Source organism: Macaca nemestrina, chromosome 9 (genome assembly GCF_043159975.1).
Source record: "Macaca nemestrina isolate mMacNem1 chromosome 9, mMacNem.hap1, whole genome shotgun sequence".
NCBI lineage: Eukaryota > Metazoa > Chordata > Mammalia > Primates > Cercopithecidae > Macaca > Macaca nemestrina.
In genome coordinates, this window is record NC_092133.1 from 57,775,624 (window position 1) to 57,794,222 (window position 18,599).

At 37.8% G+C, this 18,599-nt stretch overlaps 1 protein-coding gene and 1 long non-coding RNA gene across 9 annotated transcripts in view; one reads left to right on the forward strand and one right to left on the reverse strand.

Annotated features, from left to right (window-relative positions):
* Positions 1–16,361, reverse strand: part of LOC105466169 (uncharacterized) — a 53,006-nt gene extending 36,645 nt beyond the window's left edge. For both annotated transcript variants that reach the window (XR_011607781.1, XR_011607780.1), the window contains exons 1-2: positions 16,176–16,361; positions 14,993–15,023 (exon numbers count right to left, since the gene is read on the reverse strand). This is a non-coding gene — a long non-coding RNA (uncharacterized lncRNA). The remainder of the gene's footprint in view (positions 1–14,992; positions 15,024–16,175) is intronic.
* Positions 16,362–16,483: 122 nt separating this feature from the next.
* Positions 16,484–18,599, forward strand: part of CABCOCO1 (ciliary associated calcium binding coiled-coil 1) — a 106,487-nt gene continuing 104,371 nt past the window's right edge. For 6 of the 7 annotated variants that reach the window (XR_011607779.1, XM_024788036.2, XM_011715157.3 and 3 more), the window contains exon 1: positions 16,484–16,597. Coding sequence is in view for 5 of the 7 variants with exons in the window: in XM_024788036.2 (XP_024643804.1) it covers positions 16,523–16,597 (75 nt within the window). In the remaining 2 variants the exon portion in view is untranslated. Of the gene's footprint in view, positions 16,598–16,971; positions 17,129–18,599 lie in introns of those variants that run through there. The other variant, XM_071069604.1, reaches the window with a different exon arrangement.

Genomic DNA, 18,599 nt, shown 5'->3' on the forward strand with positions numbered 1-18,599 from the left:
AAATTATAGGTGTATTTGCAGACATTTATGATTATGTCCTTAAGACACATTTCTAGAAATATAATTTCCAAGTCAAGGAGTATGGAAAAATTTTTATGCATATTGTCATACGAACATCCAGAAATACTGCTAATGCACATGCCCACGAAAAGTGCATGAGACTGTCCTGCCCCCATGTTTGCTAATGTTGACGGACAAGAGGATCTATGATTGTTTTAGCTTGCATTTCTTTCAACATTCGTGAAGCTGAACACTTTTCATGTCTTTCTTTTCATTATCTTTTCTTTTGAGATACACTCACTTACATTCTTATTTTTCTATAGGGGTAGGAGATTTGTCTTTTTCTTATTACCTCATACTTATTTCAATAATTCCACTAATGTAATACAAAAATTGGTTAAATTTTTATGCCTTAATTGCCCCATAACAAGACATGATTTCCAGAATGGTTCAGTGGCTTATGCCTATAATCCCAGCACTTTGGGAAGCCAAAGAAGGAGCATCACTTGAGGCCAGAAGTTCAAGACCAGCATGGTCAACATAACAAGACCCTGTTTCCACAAAATACTTAAAAATTAGCCAGGTGTGGTGGCATGTGCCTGTAGTCTCTGCTACTTGGGATGCTGAGGCAGGAGGATCACTTGAGCCCGGGCGTTCAAGGCTTCAGTGAGTCATGATCATGCCACTGTCCTTCAGCCTGAGCAACACAGAAAGACCCTGTCTCAATTAAAAAAATAAAAAGACATGATTTCCATACAAGTGAAACCATCCTCAATATATTAATTGGCCACTGAAGACAATTCTGTCTAGTGGCCAAAGTAATAATTATGGAAATAATATTATGAATGCTCACCCCTTGTATCACTGACAAAAAACAACCACATGCCACCCATGCAAGTAAGTGGACTTTTTACAATTTTTAATTTGTATGGGTACATGGCAGGTGTATGTATCTATGGGTTACATGAGATATCTTGATACAGGCATACAATGTGTAATAATCACATCTAGGTAAATGGACTATCCATAACCTCAAGCATTTATGGTTTCTTTGTGTGAAAAACATTCCAATTGCATTCCTTTATTCTAAAATGTACTGTAAGTTATTGTTGACTGTAATCACCTTATTGTGCTATTAAATACTGTATCTTATTTAATCTATTTAACTATATTTTTGCACCCAATTACAATCCTCACTTTCCCCCTCCCCCCTGTTCCCCACCCTTTCCAGCCTCTGGTAATTATCATTCCACTCTCTATCTCCATGAGTTCAATTGTTTTAATTTTTAAACTCCCACAGATGAGTGAGAACATGCGAAGTCTGTCTTTCTGTGCCTGGCATATTTCATTTAACATAATAACCTCCAGTTCCATCCATGTTGTTACAAATGACAGAATTCCATTCTTTTTATGGCACAACAATGTTCCATTACGTGTATATACCATACCTTCTTTATCCATTCATCTGTTAATAGACACTTAGGTTACTTCCAATCTTGATTCTTGTGAACAATGATGCAATAAACATGGGCATGCAGATATCTCTTTGATATATTAATTTCCTTTCTTTTTAGGTATATACCTAACAATGGGATTGCTGGATCATCTGGTAGTTCTATTTTTAGTTTTTTGAGGAGCTTATGTACTGTTCTCCATAGTGGTTATACTAATTTACATTCCTACCAACAGTGTAAAGGGTTCTTTTTCTTGACATTCTTACTAGCATTTGTTATTGTCTGTCTTTTGGATAAAAGCCTTTCTAACTAGAATATGATGATCTCATTTTAGTTTTGATTTGCATTTCTCTGACAATCAGTGATGTTGAGCATTTTTTATACACCTTTTTGCCATTTGTTTGTCTTCTTTTGAGAAATGTCTACTCAGAACTTTTGTCTTTTTTTTTTTTTCCGAGACAGAGTCTCGCTCTGTTGCCCAGGCTGGAGTGCAGTGGCATGATCTTGGCTCACTGGAAGCTCCACCTCCGGGGTTCACACCATTCTCCTGCCTGAGCCTCCCGAGTAGCTGGGACTACAGGCACTTGCCACCACACCTGGCTAATTTTTTCTTTTTTTTTTTTTTTTTGTATTTTTAGTAGAGACATGTTTCACCATGTTAGGCAGGATGATCTCGATCTCCTGACCTTGTGATCTGCCCATCTTGGCCTCCCAAAGTGCTGGGATTACAGGCGTGAGCCACCACGCCAGGCTGAACTTTTGTTCATTTTTAAATTGGATTATTATATTTTTTTTTCCTCTTAAGTTGTTTGAGCACCTTATATATCCTGGTTATTAAACCCTTGTCAGATGGACAATTTGCAAATATTTTTCCCATTCTGTGGGTTGAGTCTTCACTTTGTTGATTGTTTCCTTTGCTTGCAGAAGCTTTTTAACTTGACGTGATCCCATTTGTCTATTTTGGATGTCTATGCTTGTAGGGTATTACTCAAGAAATCTTTGCCCAGACCAATGTCCTGCAGTTTCCCTAATGTTTTCTTTTAGTAGTTTCATAGTTTGAGGTCTTAGACTTAAGTATTTAATCCATTTTGATTTGATTTTTGTATATGGTGAGAGATAGAGGTCTAGTTTCAGTCTTCTGCAAATGGATACTCAGTTTTCTCCAGCACCATTTCTTGAAGAGACTATCCTTTCCCCGTGTGTTCTTGGCACCTTTGTTGAAATGAGTTCACTGTAGATGTATGGATTTATTTCTGGGTACTCTATTCTGTTCCATTTGTCTATGTGTCTATTTTTATGTCGGTAGCATGCTGTTTTGGTTACTATACCTCTGTATTTGAAGTCACGTAATGTGATTCCTTCAGTTTTGTTCCTTTTGTTCAGGATGGTTGTGGCTATTCTGGGTCTTTTGCGATTTCATATACATTTTAGAATTATTAATTCTATTTCTGTGAAGAATGTGATTTGTGTTTTGACACGGATTACATTGAATCTGTAGATTGCTTTGGGTAGTATGGACATTCTAACAATATTGATTCCTTGAATCTATGAACATGGAATATCTTTTCCTTTGTGTCCTTTTCAATTTCTTGCATCAATGTTTTATAGCTTTCATTATAGAAAACTTTCATTTCTTTGGTTAAGTTTATGCCTAGGCATCTTGTTTTATTTGTACATATCGCAAATGGGATAACTTTCTTGATTTCTTTTTCAGATTCTTCCCTGTTGGCATATAGAAATGCCACTGATTTTTCTATGTTGATTTTGTATCCTGCAACTTTACTGGATTTTTTTTATCAGCTCTAATACTCTTTTGGTGGAAACTTTGTCTTTCCAAATATAAGATTGTATCGTGCAAACAAGGATAATTTGACTTCTTCCTTTCCAACTTGTATGCCTTGTATTTCTTTCTCTTGTTGCTGTAGTTAGGATTCGCATTCTATGTTGAATAACAGTAGTGAAAATGGGCATCTTTTTCTCGTTCCAGATCTTAGAGAAAATGCTCTCAGTTTTCCTCAGTTTTCAGTATAATGCTAGCTGTAGGTCTGTCATATATGGCTTTCATTGTCTGGTGGTATGTTTCTTTTATACACAGGTTTTTTTTAGGGTTTTTATCATGAAGGGATGTTGAATTTTATCCCATCCTTTTTCATATGATCAATTGAAATGACCATGTGGTTTCTGTCCTTCATTCTTTTGATATGATGTATCTTATTGATTTGTATATGTTGAACCATCTTTGCATCCCTGAGATAAATCCAACTTGGTCATAATTAATTATCTTTTTAATATGTTGTTGAATTTGGTTTGCTAGTATTTCGTTGAGGATTTTTGTTTCAATGTTCATCAGAGACGTTGGCCTGTAGTTTTCTTTTTTGATATGTCATTGTCTGGCTTTGGTATCAGGGTAATACTGGCCTCATAGAATGAGTCTGGAAGTGTTCCCTCCTCCTCTGGTTTTTGGAGTAGTTTCCTTAGGATCTGTATTAGTTCTTTGAATGTTTGGTCATATTCAGCAGTTAAGTCATCGGGTCTCATGCCTTTTTTGCGGGTAGACTTTTTATTACAGTTTCAATCTAATTACTTGTTATTCGTCTTCAGGTTTTGAGTTTCTTCATGGTTTAATCTTGATAGATTGCATGTGTCTAGGAATTTATTCATTTCTTCTAGGTTTTCCAACTTATTGGCATATACTGGCTCATAGTAGCCTCTAAAGATCCTTGAATTTCTGTGGTATCAATTGTAATGTCTCCTTGGCATCTCTGGTTTTATTTATGTGGGTCTTCCCTATTTTTTCTCAGTCTGGCTAAAGATTTGTCCATTTTTTTATCTATTCAGAAAACAACTTTTGTTTGTTCATTATTTTTATTGCTTTCTTTGTTTCAATTTCATTTATTTCTGCTCTAATATTTGCCATTTCTTTTCTTCTGGTAATTTTAGTGTGGTTTGCTCTTGCTTTTCTAGTTCTTCAAGATGCATCATGGATTGCTTATTTGAAGTTCTTCTACTTTTTTGATGTAGGTGCTTACTGCTATAACTTTCCTTTTAGTACTGCTTTTCCTATATTGCATAAGTTTTGGTATGTTGTGTTTTCATTTTCATTTGTTTCAAGAAATGATTACATTTTCTTCTTAATTTCTTCATTGGCCCACTAGTCATTAGGAAGCATATTGTTTAATTTACATGTGTTTGTGTAGTTTCCAAAATTCCTCTTGTAATTGATTTCCAGTTTTATGGATTTCTCTCCACTGTAGTCAGAGAAGATCCTTAATATAATTTCAATGTTTCTGAATTTTTTAAGACTTGTTTTGTGGTCTAACATATGGGCTAACCTTGAGAATGACTCGTGTGCTGAGGAGAATAATAATATGTAGTCTGTAGCCATCAAATGAAATGTCCTGTCAACATGTATTAGGTCCACTTGGTCTATCGTGCAGATTAAGTCCAATGTTTCTTTGTTGATTTTGTGTCTGGATGATCTGTTAAATGCTGAAAGTGGGTGTCGAGGTCTCCAGCTATTACTGTATTGGGGTCTATACAATCATCTGTCCTTTAGTTCTAATATTTGCTTTATACTCTGGGTGCTCCAGTGTTGGGTGCATATATACTCACAATTGTTATACTCTTTTGATGAATTGATCCCTTAAATCACTATATAATGACCTTATTTGTCTCTTGTTATACTTTTTGTCTTGAAATCCATTTTGTTTGACATAAGGATAGCAATTCCTGCTCTTTTTTGGTTTCCATTTGCATGGAACATCTTTTTTCATCCCTTTATTTTCAGTATATTTGTATCTTTATAGATGAAGTATGGTTTTGCAAGAACAGATCATTGGGTCTTTTTATTTTTTTAACCCATTCAACAACTCTACATTTTTTTATTGGAGAATTTAGTCAATTTACATTCAATGTTGTTATTGATAAATAAGGACTTATTCCTGCCATTTTATTTGTTTTCTGGTTGTTCCGTGGTCTTCTCTTCCTTCATTCTTTCTTTCTTGTCTTCCTTTCTGTGAAGGTGATATTCTTGGGTTGTATGTTTTAATTTCTTGCTTTTTATTTTTTGTGTATCTGTTCTAGGTTTTTTGATTTGAGGTTACCATGAGGCTTGCAAATAACATCTTATAACCTATTATTTTAAACTTATGACAACTTAACACTGATTGCAAAAAAAAAAAAAAAAAGAAAGAAAGAAAGAAAGAAAGAAAGAAAGAAAGAAAGAAAAAAGAAAAACCAACAAGCAAGCGAAGAAAACTAATAAAAACTCTACAGAAAGACCTTTAGTTGTAGGTCTGCAAGTGAATGGAAGGGACAGGTTCTGCGTACATAGCAGTGGCAATCTTAAACTCAAGTGAATTTTCCTTTACCCCCACCACTCCAGCAATTACCCTTCCCCAAGTTTACTCATCTAAAGTCAATGACTGAGAAATGAAATTGTGAAGGTTTTCATATTATTTTACTTCCTTTAAGGGTACAATTATACAGATTAAAATAGGTGAGAGAAAACAATTATTATTATTATTATTATTATTATTATTATTATTATTATTATTATTTTTGGAGACAGAGTTTCACTCTTGTTGCCCAGGCTGGAGTCCAATGATGCAATCTTGGCTCACCACGACCTCCAACTCCCAGGTTCAAGTGATTCTCCTGCCTCAGCCTCCCGAGTAGCTGGGATTGCAGGCATGCACCACCATGCCCGGCTAATTTTGTATTTTTAGTAGAGCCGGGGTTTCTCCATGTTGGTCAGGCTCGTCTCAAACTCCCAACCTCAGGTGATCTGGCCACCTCAGCCTCTCAAAGTGCTGGGATTACAGGTGTGAGCCACTGTGCCCGGCCGAGAAAACAGATTATTTTGGTCATTAGACTATTTATATTCACAAAACGTGCAATATTCCTTAGCTTCGGTTAAAGCAAATGTGTGCACAGTCTATGTTTTCTATTTCCTTTTGAACAGCAGACACTCCTCATTTTCAGGGATACATTCCAAGACTCCCAGTGGATGCCTGAAATTGCAAGTAGTGTTGAACTCTATAAATACTGTGTTTTTTTCCTACATATACATACCTATGATGAAGATTAATTTAAAAATTAATCACAATAAGAAAGTAACAATGACTAAAAAATAGAACAACTATGACAATATACTGTAATAAAAGTTACATAAAAGTGGTCTCTCTCTTCCCCCCCCACACCAAATATTTTATTGCACTGCACCACGTGTATGAAAAGCAAAACCATGGAAAAGGGGGGATTACTGCAGTTGCCATTTTAGAAATCCATGTCCATGTTTACATCACTGGATTTTACCCCATTCATCTCCCTTGCTAATTTTTAAAAAATTAAACTTCAAAGGTAAATAAATGAATGTGTTGTATTATTTATATAAATTACTGTCCACAGTATATTTTAATGTACTTATTATAACTATAAACATATATTTACTTATTATAACATACATTTGTTTGTCATTGTAAAAGCTAGTGTAATGAGACTCTTCCAGTCACATCAGTCTCAACATCAAATTTATTTCAATATTCTGGCTTGGTTTCATAGTATTAAAATAAATTTTTGAACTACATAAGTAATTACAAATGATGGTTTGGAAAAAGAAACAAAAACCTTCCCTAGTTGTCTCAAGATATGCTTCAATTAGGTAATTCAGAGCTTAAAATAAAATCAAGGTTTAATCACTAATTGTATCCCATCTTTTCTCAAAATAAGGCAGGCAAAAAGCACCTAAACCTAATAACACTAGAAATATCTTTAATATCACACTACATAAATATGTTATAGGTTCCCTTATTAATGAGCTATCAATGATTCCACTACGATGTGAACATCTAACCACCAGACATACTTGATTCTACTCCATGCTATATTTGAGCTGTTAAGCAATTTTATGTAAACAGGCATGCTAAGGCCTGATTTTTTTTTACATCATGAAAAATCAAAACACTCCTAGCCAAGGAAACATTTACATACTGTTCAAATGCATAGAGATGAGAAAACATTTGCACATCTGCAAAAAGTACCTACCTAACACAGTTTAGTAAGTTGGGTCCCTCCAATATGGTAATATGTGGACTATAATATATTTAAGTATGTGCTTTTAAGTATAGCATGAAAATATGGTTAATAATAGATGCTTTAAAAGCTAATAATATCCTGGTGATCTGTATTTATAAATATGAATACAGTTTGTAAGCTACTGCTTTGAGACATAGTACAGTGTATGTAACTTGGGTTCTTAATCAGATAGTCCTGAGTTAAAATTCTATTGTCTCTATGAAATAGCTGTGTAATACTGGGTAGATAATTAACTTTTTTAAGCCTCGGTGACCACATCTGTTGCAAGGTTTAAGGAAGAAACACACAAAAGGCACTTAGCCAGAATGCTAGTTACGACAATAGCGATGATACACTTTGCTCAATTCTCATCTTTTGTCTAAGGCCTATCCTGACTATCCTATTCAAGACTGCAACACACCTTGATTTTCTTAACCCCACACTTCTGATCTCCTCAGTCTGCCCCATTTTTCCCACTTTCTAAACAAACTATTAACCATCAGCCCATAGGATTTCCAGTTTTTTAAAAAAGCACATGTAATTAGGCTCTTTGTACATCTTAACTTCTCAGAGTCACAAAAACAGGACGCCTTCCAAAATAATAATTAGCAAGTTCGTGAATCTTCAGATAGAATGTAGATTTTTTTCAACTCATCAGAATAGAATTTCTGAGAGGACAGAGTTTTTGCCTCTTTTATTGACCAAATGCTTAGAATAGTACTGGATACTTATACAGTAGTCCATAAGTATTCGTTGGATGAACTCATGATAATAGGAAAATATCTCAGTATGCATTTTCAACAATTTTACCTGGTCTTAAATTGTGGAAAAAAATTCCTTACTCCATTTTGTTGTTCCTGATTCTCAGTGTAATAGTATAATTAATCACTAATCACTAAAGGTGGAGTTAGAAACCAGGCCTTAATAAGGAGTTTGACTCTCCATATATGGATACAACCCAAGCCAGCTTCATTGGTATCCCCCAGGATTTAGGCTTTGCATAAGGAAGAAAGGGACAGCTATCTGGGCAAAGACAGAAGCTAAAGTCTACAATGTTTCATCTAGCATATGCTGCTGCCAGAGAAAAATTATTCCAACATTGTGTGTCCACAAGAAAAATGGGCTCTCCTTTGTCCAGTCAAGGAAGGAACAGCAATTTTGCCAACGGTTTTTAGAGGATGCAACAGCAACATGAAATCGGAAGCATACTCTGCTCTACTATCTTAAGCTGTCCTTGGACCCTGGACCTGTGACCACCGGACTCTCCCACTTATAGAGTCCATCGAGTAGTCTGACTCTTCTTGAGTGTGGCTCAAGATTTGATGGGAAGGCTGCCACATCAAGAATAGCCAGACATTCATTGGAAGACTGCCCAGGCAAGAGTAACCCACCAAGTCTTTAAGAATCTAAGTTTAAACAAATCTCCACTACCTAATTCATCTGCTGAATTGTAATCAAGTTGCATCAGTCATGCAACTTGCATCTATGGCCATGGCATCAATTTAAGTCTAACGATCAAAAGGGAAAAAAAGACTCATTTCAGAGTGTCATTTGTCTAGAGGATGCAGGTCCCAAAAAGGGCATTGTCCTAGTGACCTTCCTAGTAATTACTAGGCTAATTCCTGAGCAAAGCAAAATCTACTGGAATACTGTGGCCTAATCTCATATGACTCCTGATGACAGCTGTGTGATCTCATGTCGTGGTGGTTTTGACTTAGATGTTCTGTTTGACTCCATTTTCTCTCTCCAAAGTCTGAACATCACTTCTGTTCTGCCATCCACCTTCCCTTCTTTTCTCTTTTCCAATTGTCTACTTTTGTTTTTCTGTGCAAACATTCTGAGTTTGTATTCCTTAGCATAAGGAACTGCTTAAAAATTTTCTGAGAAGAATCATCAATGTTACACGGAGATAGACTAATTTTTCCTAAGGTTTCTTAGCTGGTCAAAAATATCCCTCAACCGAATTCACTATTCTAACTTGCACCAAAGCTATGCCTATCTGTGTACCAGTGACCATGAGGTGGCACCATAAGGGGCACGATGAGACTATCATCAAAATAACAGGCTGGAGACCAACCATTAACCATCAAGAGGCTATGATTTCTAGCTTCAGAAATATCATATATAATCTTCTCATGCTCTTTACAGACCTAGATTTCCAGCACACATAGGCAAACAGCCTATTTCCTCCCAGAATCAATGATTTCTATTATTATAAAATAAAATAGAAAATGGCTAGTAAATCCTGTGATCATTTGTTATAATCTTCTGAAAGCTGCACAATGACACCCTGAATTTCTCTCATGTAGATGCTTAACCTAGCTTTGAGGCATATGAAATGCATTTCACTCAAAAAGAAGGCACATGGGCCTTTTAGCAATGTAGAAAAATAATATTTAAATTTTTCCTGCTGGTCTCAGTGGCTCACGCCAATAATTCCAGCACTTTGGGAGGCTGAAGCGGGCAGATTATTTGAAGTCAGGAGTTTGAGACTAGCCTGACCAACATGGTGAAACCCCTTCTCTATTAAAAACGACAAAAGTTAGCCAAGCTAACAGGTGGCATGCGCCTGTAGTCCTCGCTATTCAGGAGGTTGAGGTGAGAGAATCACTTGAACCTAGGAGACGGAGGCTACAGTGAGCCAAGACTGAACCACTGTACTCCAGCTTGGGCAACAGAGTGAGACCCTGTCTCAAAAAAAAAAACAAAAACAAAAACAAAAATTCCATGTAGTGCACTCGAATCAGGATTAACCATAGCTACAAGGATATTTTCTACTGATTAATTTGCTTTTTTTCATCATCATGCTCTACCATTTACTGGATGTTTATCAAAGCACTGTAACAGATTCTGTGGAGGGTAGAAGAAATCATCATAACAGCTTCTGACACTAGTAAGTGGAATAAAGCTGTGCCTCAGGTGAAACCTTTGAAGGCACCAGAAAAGACCTTCTGTTTTGAAAATATAAGCCCCACGAGTTGGCAATCCTCTATTAAAACCTCGTTCATTTGAGCTGCGAAAGAATTTTCCATCTTCAAGTGTCTCCTAGTACAAAACAAAACAAATGCCTCCTGGTAAGAGCTAAGCCATATCATCTCATACTTTAGTTATGACTATACACCTGGCTTGATAACCTACAAGAGTAACACACTAAATGGATTAGCAATTATTGTGAAGACCTTGGGGAAGTGGGAAGTACGTGGTGAGAGGAGAGGCAATGAAGGAGAAATGGAACGGCTCCAGAGATAAATTTCATCGACCCGGCCAGGGTCTTGAGCACGGCACACAGCTGAGGTAGTGCGGCATAGTGAGCAGAGTGGGCGGGCTGCAGAATCATAGAAACTAGTTAATACCTGTGCCTGCCTGCCACATACTTAGCCATGAGACATTAGGTCAGTTACCTTGGCCCTCTGAACCTCAGTGTCCTTGTCTGCAAAACAAAAATAATACCATATGCCTCTTAGTGCAAGTCTGGTGATGAGATGAAATAATGCATGTTATTTCATTTCCCTGGAATTATAAATGTGCAAACACACCAGAAATGTTTAATAACAGTAATGCTTTGTATTTGCCAAGGTGAATGTCTCAGGCAATGAATTCTTTGGGAAATTACATCACAATAGAATTTTCAGAGATGAAGCTTCCTTAGAGATTATCTAGTGGCTTTTAAACTTCTTAAAGCTCAAAATGCTTCCTTCTAACAAAATTTATAAGAAGGTGTTATGTAAAACAGGTAAAACTAGAATTGCTATTTTTCAAAGTTAGGGGGGCGAGAAGTAGTACAGAGAAGGGGGCAATAGTTGTTCAGTGGAGGCACTTCCCAGAATCTCCTAGAAGAGGTTTCCTCAAAAATGTCTTCAAAGAGCAATGGAGTCCCCTGCCATTAATTAAGTGGCACCCAGTGACTTTTAGGCAGTTTCAGAAGGAAAAAAGAAAAAGTCTGTGAAACCGTTTGATCATACATATTTTGCAAATTTCAAGTGCAGGATGAATTTTGATTTTTACAAAAATTCTTTATAGCTAGCTCAAATCATCTGTTTAAAAATCCTGCCTTTGCTTTAGGAATTTGGGTAAGTCTACCTTGGCTAACATTCTGGAAATCGGGTGCAGTGTTTCCTCAGCTGAAGTATTTTCACATAATACGTATGTCCCTGCTTAGGACGGTTAACTTGTTTTTTGCATTAAACTACCAGTTCACAAACATGGATCAGTGACCTAAAAGTGGTTCACTGAAGCATAAAAGGAGTGATGAAAATACTAACGTAAATACTGCCATAAAGAACAATCTGTAAATGGAAATAATTAACAAGACTCGCGTGCAAATACAGATTATGAATCTAAATGTGCTGGGACAAGTGAATGTGTGAATGACATGCATTTTCACAAGCAGCAGCCCCTGCCAGGTATGATCCTCCTGGCTTCCAAATTCACAACCTCCTGTGACATGGGATAGGTTTTATTGGGAAAGGTCAAAGCTTCAAGGCCAGGATCGGCAAGAACAAAAAAGGAAGCCACTGTTGTTTCTCAAACACACCCCAGCATCTATGGAAAGGCTTGCCAGGGCCCAGGACCTGTTCTTTTGACTTTTTATAGCTCAAATTTTAAAAGAGTCTTGTCAACAGGGGGACTATACTACACAGTCTGCTTGACATTGGAAAGTTAAGATTTGAGGAACCAGCAATCTACACAAGTTGTCTGAGACAGCCAGCTGTCCAAGACAGGGATAACACAGGTCCCATGGGTAGTTACAGTCTCCACTGTCTGCCATCAGTCCTGAGGGTAATTAGGTACAGCCTCTCCAGCTGGAGAAAGGGGTGGGCTGGGGTGCAGCCCTACCTAGATAATTGTGCAAGAAATCCACAAGAAGTAGCCAGGATCACTTACAGACAATACTGCTCGCTGCACAGCTACTAAGCAGTGGGCAATAACAACGGTGTTGAACAAGCCAGACATCTTCCTTATTAAATGTTGTGGAGTTAGTTTTTGCTAAAATCAGTCAAAGTCCCAACAGGAAGCAGAACAAATGTGGTAACTGAGGAGAGCTTATTAAAGGAACCGTTCACAAACAGGTGAGCAGCCATAAGTAAAATCAACAGCAGCAGGAGGAAGCCATTACCACCTCTAGGGCTGGAGGGGCGAGGGGAGGAATGGTTACCCGAACCCCAAGACGGCTCTAGCTGTGGAGGGGGCCGAAGGACAGAAGGTGGCCTTCAGGGCTTTTGGTGTAGGAATCTGGCTACTTCTAATCTGTAATTCTGCAGAGAGGGGACTGGGAGAATAAATACCCTGATCTCACTCTTCCACCTTCCAAACCCCTGGTGATGCTCCCATTGGCAAAACCCAACCACAAGTCAGAGGGCAAGGAATGTGGCAAAATCAGCTGATGAGGCCCATAAAGGTTGGCACGAGACCAAGCAGAGATGGGGAGAGAGTGGACATGAGGGGCGAGCGAAAAGTGTCCACATACTCAGAAAGACAGGAACCAGTGGCAATTTTGGGGAGGTCGGCTTAGGAGAGCTAAGGAGATGAGAGACTGATTACAGAGCTGGAGTGGGTAAGGAGAGATGATAAGAGAGGGACTACTTTTTCAATATTTTGATCAGGAAGGAAAGCAAAATGGCACAAAACTATCTTAAAGAGATCTCTGTAGTAGGAAAAGATAGTATTGTCTGGTTTGGAAAAAGGACTTAAGTTTCATCTGAACAGCAGAAGGATCCATTGTAAAGGGAGTGACTAGAGAAAGAGGGACAAACATATGGACCCAAAATGGGAAAGGACAGAGTTTTGAAGACAAATATTAGTGTTACATAAATATTCTCAAAATAGTATTATACCAACTGTTTTCTGGAAATCATTATCCCACCCTACAATAATTACTCACTCTTAGAATGTATACTATAGTATGTTTACTATATCATATTCTAAGTGTGTTTTATTAAGGTAAGACTTCACAATGTTCTCACATATGACCTGAACAGACTATAGTACTTGGTTGAAATGAGAAGACCAGATTTAAGTACTAGGTAAAGGTTAAGAAAACTTTAAATACATTTCAAAATTAACTATTGGAATACTTTCTTTGCTAAAAATAAAATATGTAACCAGAGTGAAGGCAATTACAAATTAAATTGCTTTCAGTCTTTTTTCATTCTGCATCTATCAAGTTTCACGGATCTCAAGGCAAGAAACAATGCGCTGTCTAAATTCTATCACTAGAATGATGAGATCTCTCATTACCATTTAGGGGCATACTGAATTGTTTCCTGCCTGATCTTCTTAAGATTATCATTATCTATCACTTAATAGATTGAAGACCTCAGGAATCACAGTGTTTGAACTACTAACATGTCATTAATCTCATTAATGGCATTATTTTGTTTATTGTTGAAGAGCCTCACCATATTTAAAATGAGCCAGAGACACAGGAACCACAAAGAATGGAGTAGAAATGTTTACCCACTCTAAGAATACAGTTAAAATCTGTCAGTATTCATTGCCAAATATTGCCACACTGGACTGTCAATATCCATTTTAAAATTATCTAGCCCTTTCTTAAGCGTTTTCCTGATACTTAAAAGTATGCTTTATTTTAAACATCCAATACTTGGTTAAACCAGTAGAATTATGAAAATGCCCCTCTTCAAGAGAATCTGATTTTATTTATAAAGTGTTGTACTACTCACAGGTTTATGGACACATCGATTGGAAAACTTTCTTTAGAACAGGAACTTGAATTCAATTGATCAAGTAATATCAAGCTACCCCACATTTCAATGTGATGGGGTAAAAGTCAGTGGTCTTTTAAAAAAATAACTGTGAACTAGACCCATATGCTTCCTTTTCTCTTCCAGTCCTAAAACAATAGACTAAGATAACAAACGGAATTTTGCAGGCTTTGGTTAGAGGCCTGTATCTTCAAAAGAGACCTAGGAAGGAAGACTTAAATGACTTCCCACGTAAGAAAGCATATCACCTACTGAGATTTGTCTTTCTTGTTGGCACCTATCTACAAAAGAAATGGGAGGCTAAAATCAGCTTCAACTTGTGCAAATTAAAAGTAACCTTCAGGCTAATGGGTTTTCAACACCACTTCTTACTGAGCAAAACATTTGTGTCCCATAAAATTAAATTACCTCCTCAAAACTGACTTCTCTAACAAATTACAACATTGAATTTTTTAAAGTAAAATTGTAATTCCTACAAAATAATTCCCCACTCCCTGAGGTAACCTTCCTATTACTGTTAGAATTGATTCCATCTTTAATGGAGTTTTGCATCTGGTTCTGGGGTGCAAAACCAAAAACAGGAGAAGAAAAACTAAAAACTGTCAAATAAATGGCAGCAAAATTAAAGGCCTGAAAAGTAAGCCAAATCTTTGAGATCACTGGAACTCCACGTTAGAGAAATAAATGCTTTATCATGTCACCAAACACTAAATTCAAGGAATATGGTAGGGTCCTTACCTTGAAGAAGGTGACCAGCTATCTTCAATTTCTTTGAAGCAGCGATCAGAAGGAAGTAATGAAAAAAATTAAGCACTGTAATGACTTTCTAAGGTGGTGACTTTTGCATTAACTCTAGCAATCACTAAAAAGTGACTATATTTTCACCAATTGAAGAAGTTTTAATATGGTCCTATTGATGTCCTATATAATGGGGTCCTATATAATGGGGTTGCAAGTCATAAACGTATTGTTGCATGCATTCTTTGTACTGAGAACTAAACTAGCCCCTTCAGAAGTGAAAATATCAAGGAAAACAGTAAAACCCACTTGAAAAGATGGGCCATACAAGACTAGAGACGACTCAAAAACACAGGTTGACAGTACAAATTGTATAATTTGAACTATGAGACAATTTGAAGGCAAGGCACAGTTATGAGGTTATATAAAGCTAATGTGTTAAATTTGGTTCTAAAGACAATGGGCTAACATAAAGGAGAGGTTCATGATGAAATATTATCCTAGCATCTGTGTACAAGATGGACTAACGTCAGGAGAAGCACAATATTAATACTAACACTAATAATATCAAACACAGACCACTACTAGGTGTCAAGGCTGATATAAGCATTTTCATATATATATTAACCTGTTAAATCCTCATAGTCATGTTTGAAGGCCAACACTGTTATTTCATTCAACAGATGAGGAAACTGAATCACTTAAATAATGTCTGATTTTTACAGGAAGTGTCCTGCATAGCAACCTCCATGCAGGTAAATATAAGCCAAGTACATTTCATTTTCAAAGCAGGAGTTGATCATCCAAAGAAGTCAAGAATACTCAGGCTGCTATGTGATATTTCTTATTGTTTTTAAATGTTTTTGTTGTGGAACACTTCAAACATATACAAAAGTAGAAAGAATAGTACACTGATGGAACCCCTTCCATTCACATACCTAATCTAGATTCATCTACTATACCTTCACTCACTTCCTGTGCCCCTCCCTCATTATTTTGGAATAAATCACATATTTTACATCATTTCATCATCACTAAATTGTTAGGCATGTATCTCTAAAAGATAAAGACATATTTTTCCTTCTAAACATGACCACAATACCACCATGATACTTTAGAATTTACAATGATTGCTTAGTATCAAACATCACTCAGTGGTTGAAGTTCTAATAATATATCTTACTTTAATACTTGTTGAAACTTGCAATGTGCTAGCATTAGGTACTTTGACATATATCATTTCATTTAAATTACTGCTACTTGAATTGCCTTTTCCCCACGTTCATTCCTACTAACTGGAACGACTCTGTCTCTTCAAGAGGATTCAGAGCCTCCGCAGCGGGCTGCTGTCGGCCTCCCTCCCGGCCTCCTGCTCCTCAGCGCGGTCCCCAGCCCTGTACTCCGCGGGAGGAGGCTCAGGCCCGGCGCCGCCTTCCGCTGGGATCTGTTCCCAGGCCCAGGGACGCCGGCCCCACCCCAGTTGCCTAGGTGACGAGGGGCAGCTTCTCTCGGCCGGCCGAGATCGCGGCGATGTCGCAGGGGACGACTCCCTGGGGGCCGACCCCAGCAGGGCCGACCCCGGCGGGAACAACGCCCGAATCGGAGGTACGCCGCCCCTTTCCCTTCCCGGTCCCAGTGCCGCTACCAGAGACCTCCGAGCTCTCATTCCCCGTCCGCGGAGTCAGCGGCCGAGCCAAATCCGGTCTCTGAAAAGGCGCCGCACGTCCGGCCCTGGCTGGTGAGCCGCCCGGGAGGGCGGCGGGGCTGGGAGCTGCGCTGGGGTCCCGGACACCCTCTGCTGCCCGGCGCCCCCCAGCCGTCCCCGGCGCGCCGTGCACGGTGCCAGCGGGTCTAAATGTATGAATTCTTCCATTGGACGTCTCTTGCCCAAACGCTCTCATAACCACGCGCTTCTACCGCAGGTTTTGTTTTTTGTTTTTGGGGGGTTTTTTTTGTTTTGTTTTGTTTTTTGTTTTTTGTTTTAATTCTAAGTAAAATAAGTGATCTCAGATTTTTAAATGGGCCAGTCTCTTTTTGAAATTGCTACTAATTCTGTAATGATTACAGTTGCGATTGCTCAAAAGATGTCATGAAATAATAGCTGTTTACTGATGATGGACTGATTAATATTAGAAGGTTGGTGTTTCCATTATTTTGCCATTTTTTCTAAACAAATAAATAGAGGTCAAAGGACACTGGCTGGAAAATCTTCTCTCGTTATGGCTTTAGTTGCTCATCAACTTGACTTTAAGGAATGTTACTTAATCTCCTTAGACACCAGTGGCCTCCTGTGTGACAAAAGGTTGATCTTTAGGCCCCTCCCGTCACCAACTCTCCATAATAAATGGGTTTTAAGTAACTTTACTCATAAACTTAATATCCTGAGATTTTAAGAACACGTCTGCCGTGCCAGATATTACAAACAAAACATGTTTAAATCTTTGCACACAGAGTCTATTATTATTGTTCCTGGGAAGTTGTTTTTCTTCCATCAAGGCTCTAAAGGTGAATAATCATGTCTTAATTAACATTGCTTGTCTTCATTATTCGTTGTTCTAAACAACATTCTTTGTGCAGAAGATAAGTGTTAGCTACAATTTTATAATGAGGAAACACAGAGAGCCAATAATTCCATGCCTTGCTCAGAGATATGTAAGCTGTTCCCAGCCGAGATTCCTACCAAAATCAAATGCAGACCGCTAAGGCATGCGGACTCTCATATGAGCCTTTTGAAATTAGCAGACATTAAAGTACATTTTAATGTGATAAACTGGTTACTAAGCCTATTACTCCCTTGTGATCGCTAATGTAAGTAATACAATTTCAAAAGTAGCACAGGAAATTTTCCAATTAAATTGTGTTATTTAAATATATACCAAGCTTAAGACAATGCGCAATTGTCAGTGTACACATACACATGCTCACCCATGTAGATCATGTCCTTTCCAAAAAGACTGATCATTTGGGGTCTTAATGAATCTGGACTTTAAAAAGTACATAATTTTTTAAAAGATGTAAAGAAGTGCTATGCTTCGGGAGAAAAGACATCATTTGATAATGGTTGAGCCAGATGAATGAGCTAGTTACAGGCCTTACATGATTATCTACCGTCTTAGGATTGTCAGCTCGCACATTTGTCAACTTCTTGGAGGGGCAGGTATTCTCATGACATGCAATTCAGGATGTGCTCAATCACTTAGTAACAAACAGAAGAAATCAAGTTGAAACAGAGACTCAATTAGCAGTGCTCATTTACTAAGATAACACACTAATTCGCTGCTTGGTGGAAACTCCATTTTCCATTTTAATGAAAGCAGAGTTCCTGTAGTTCATGGGGAATATAGTTGATCCACAGAGCTGTGTCATTCGTAAAAACAAGTCCTGCCTGCCACCCATTTGTGCTGGTTGGGGGTGTCGTATGTTAGCTAGAAAAGATGGCAAGATTCTCTCTTGTGGTCTGTTCCCAAGGCCACCACTTTTTAGTTAAATACTGAAAGGTTCTTCTCAGATCAGATTATTTACAGTGTTGATCCCCCAACAGCTAATCACTTACGGTGTCATTTCTAATAAATTCTGTATCCAAAATGACTTAGCCAATAGCCCATGT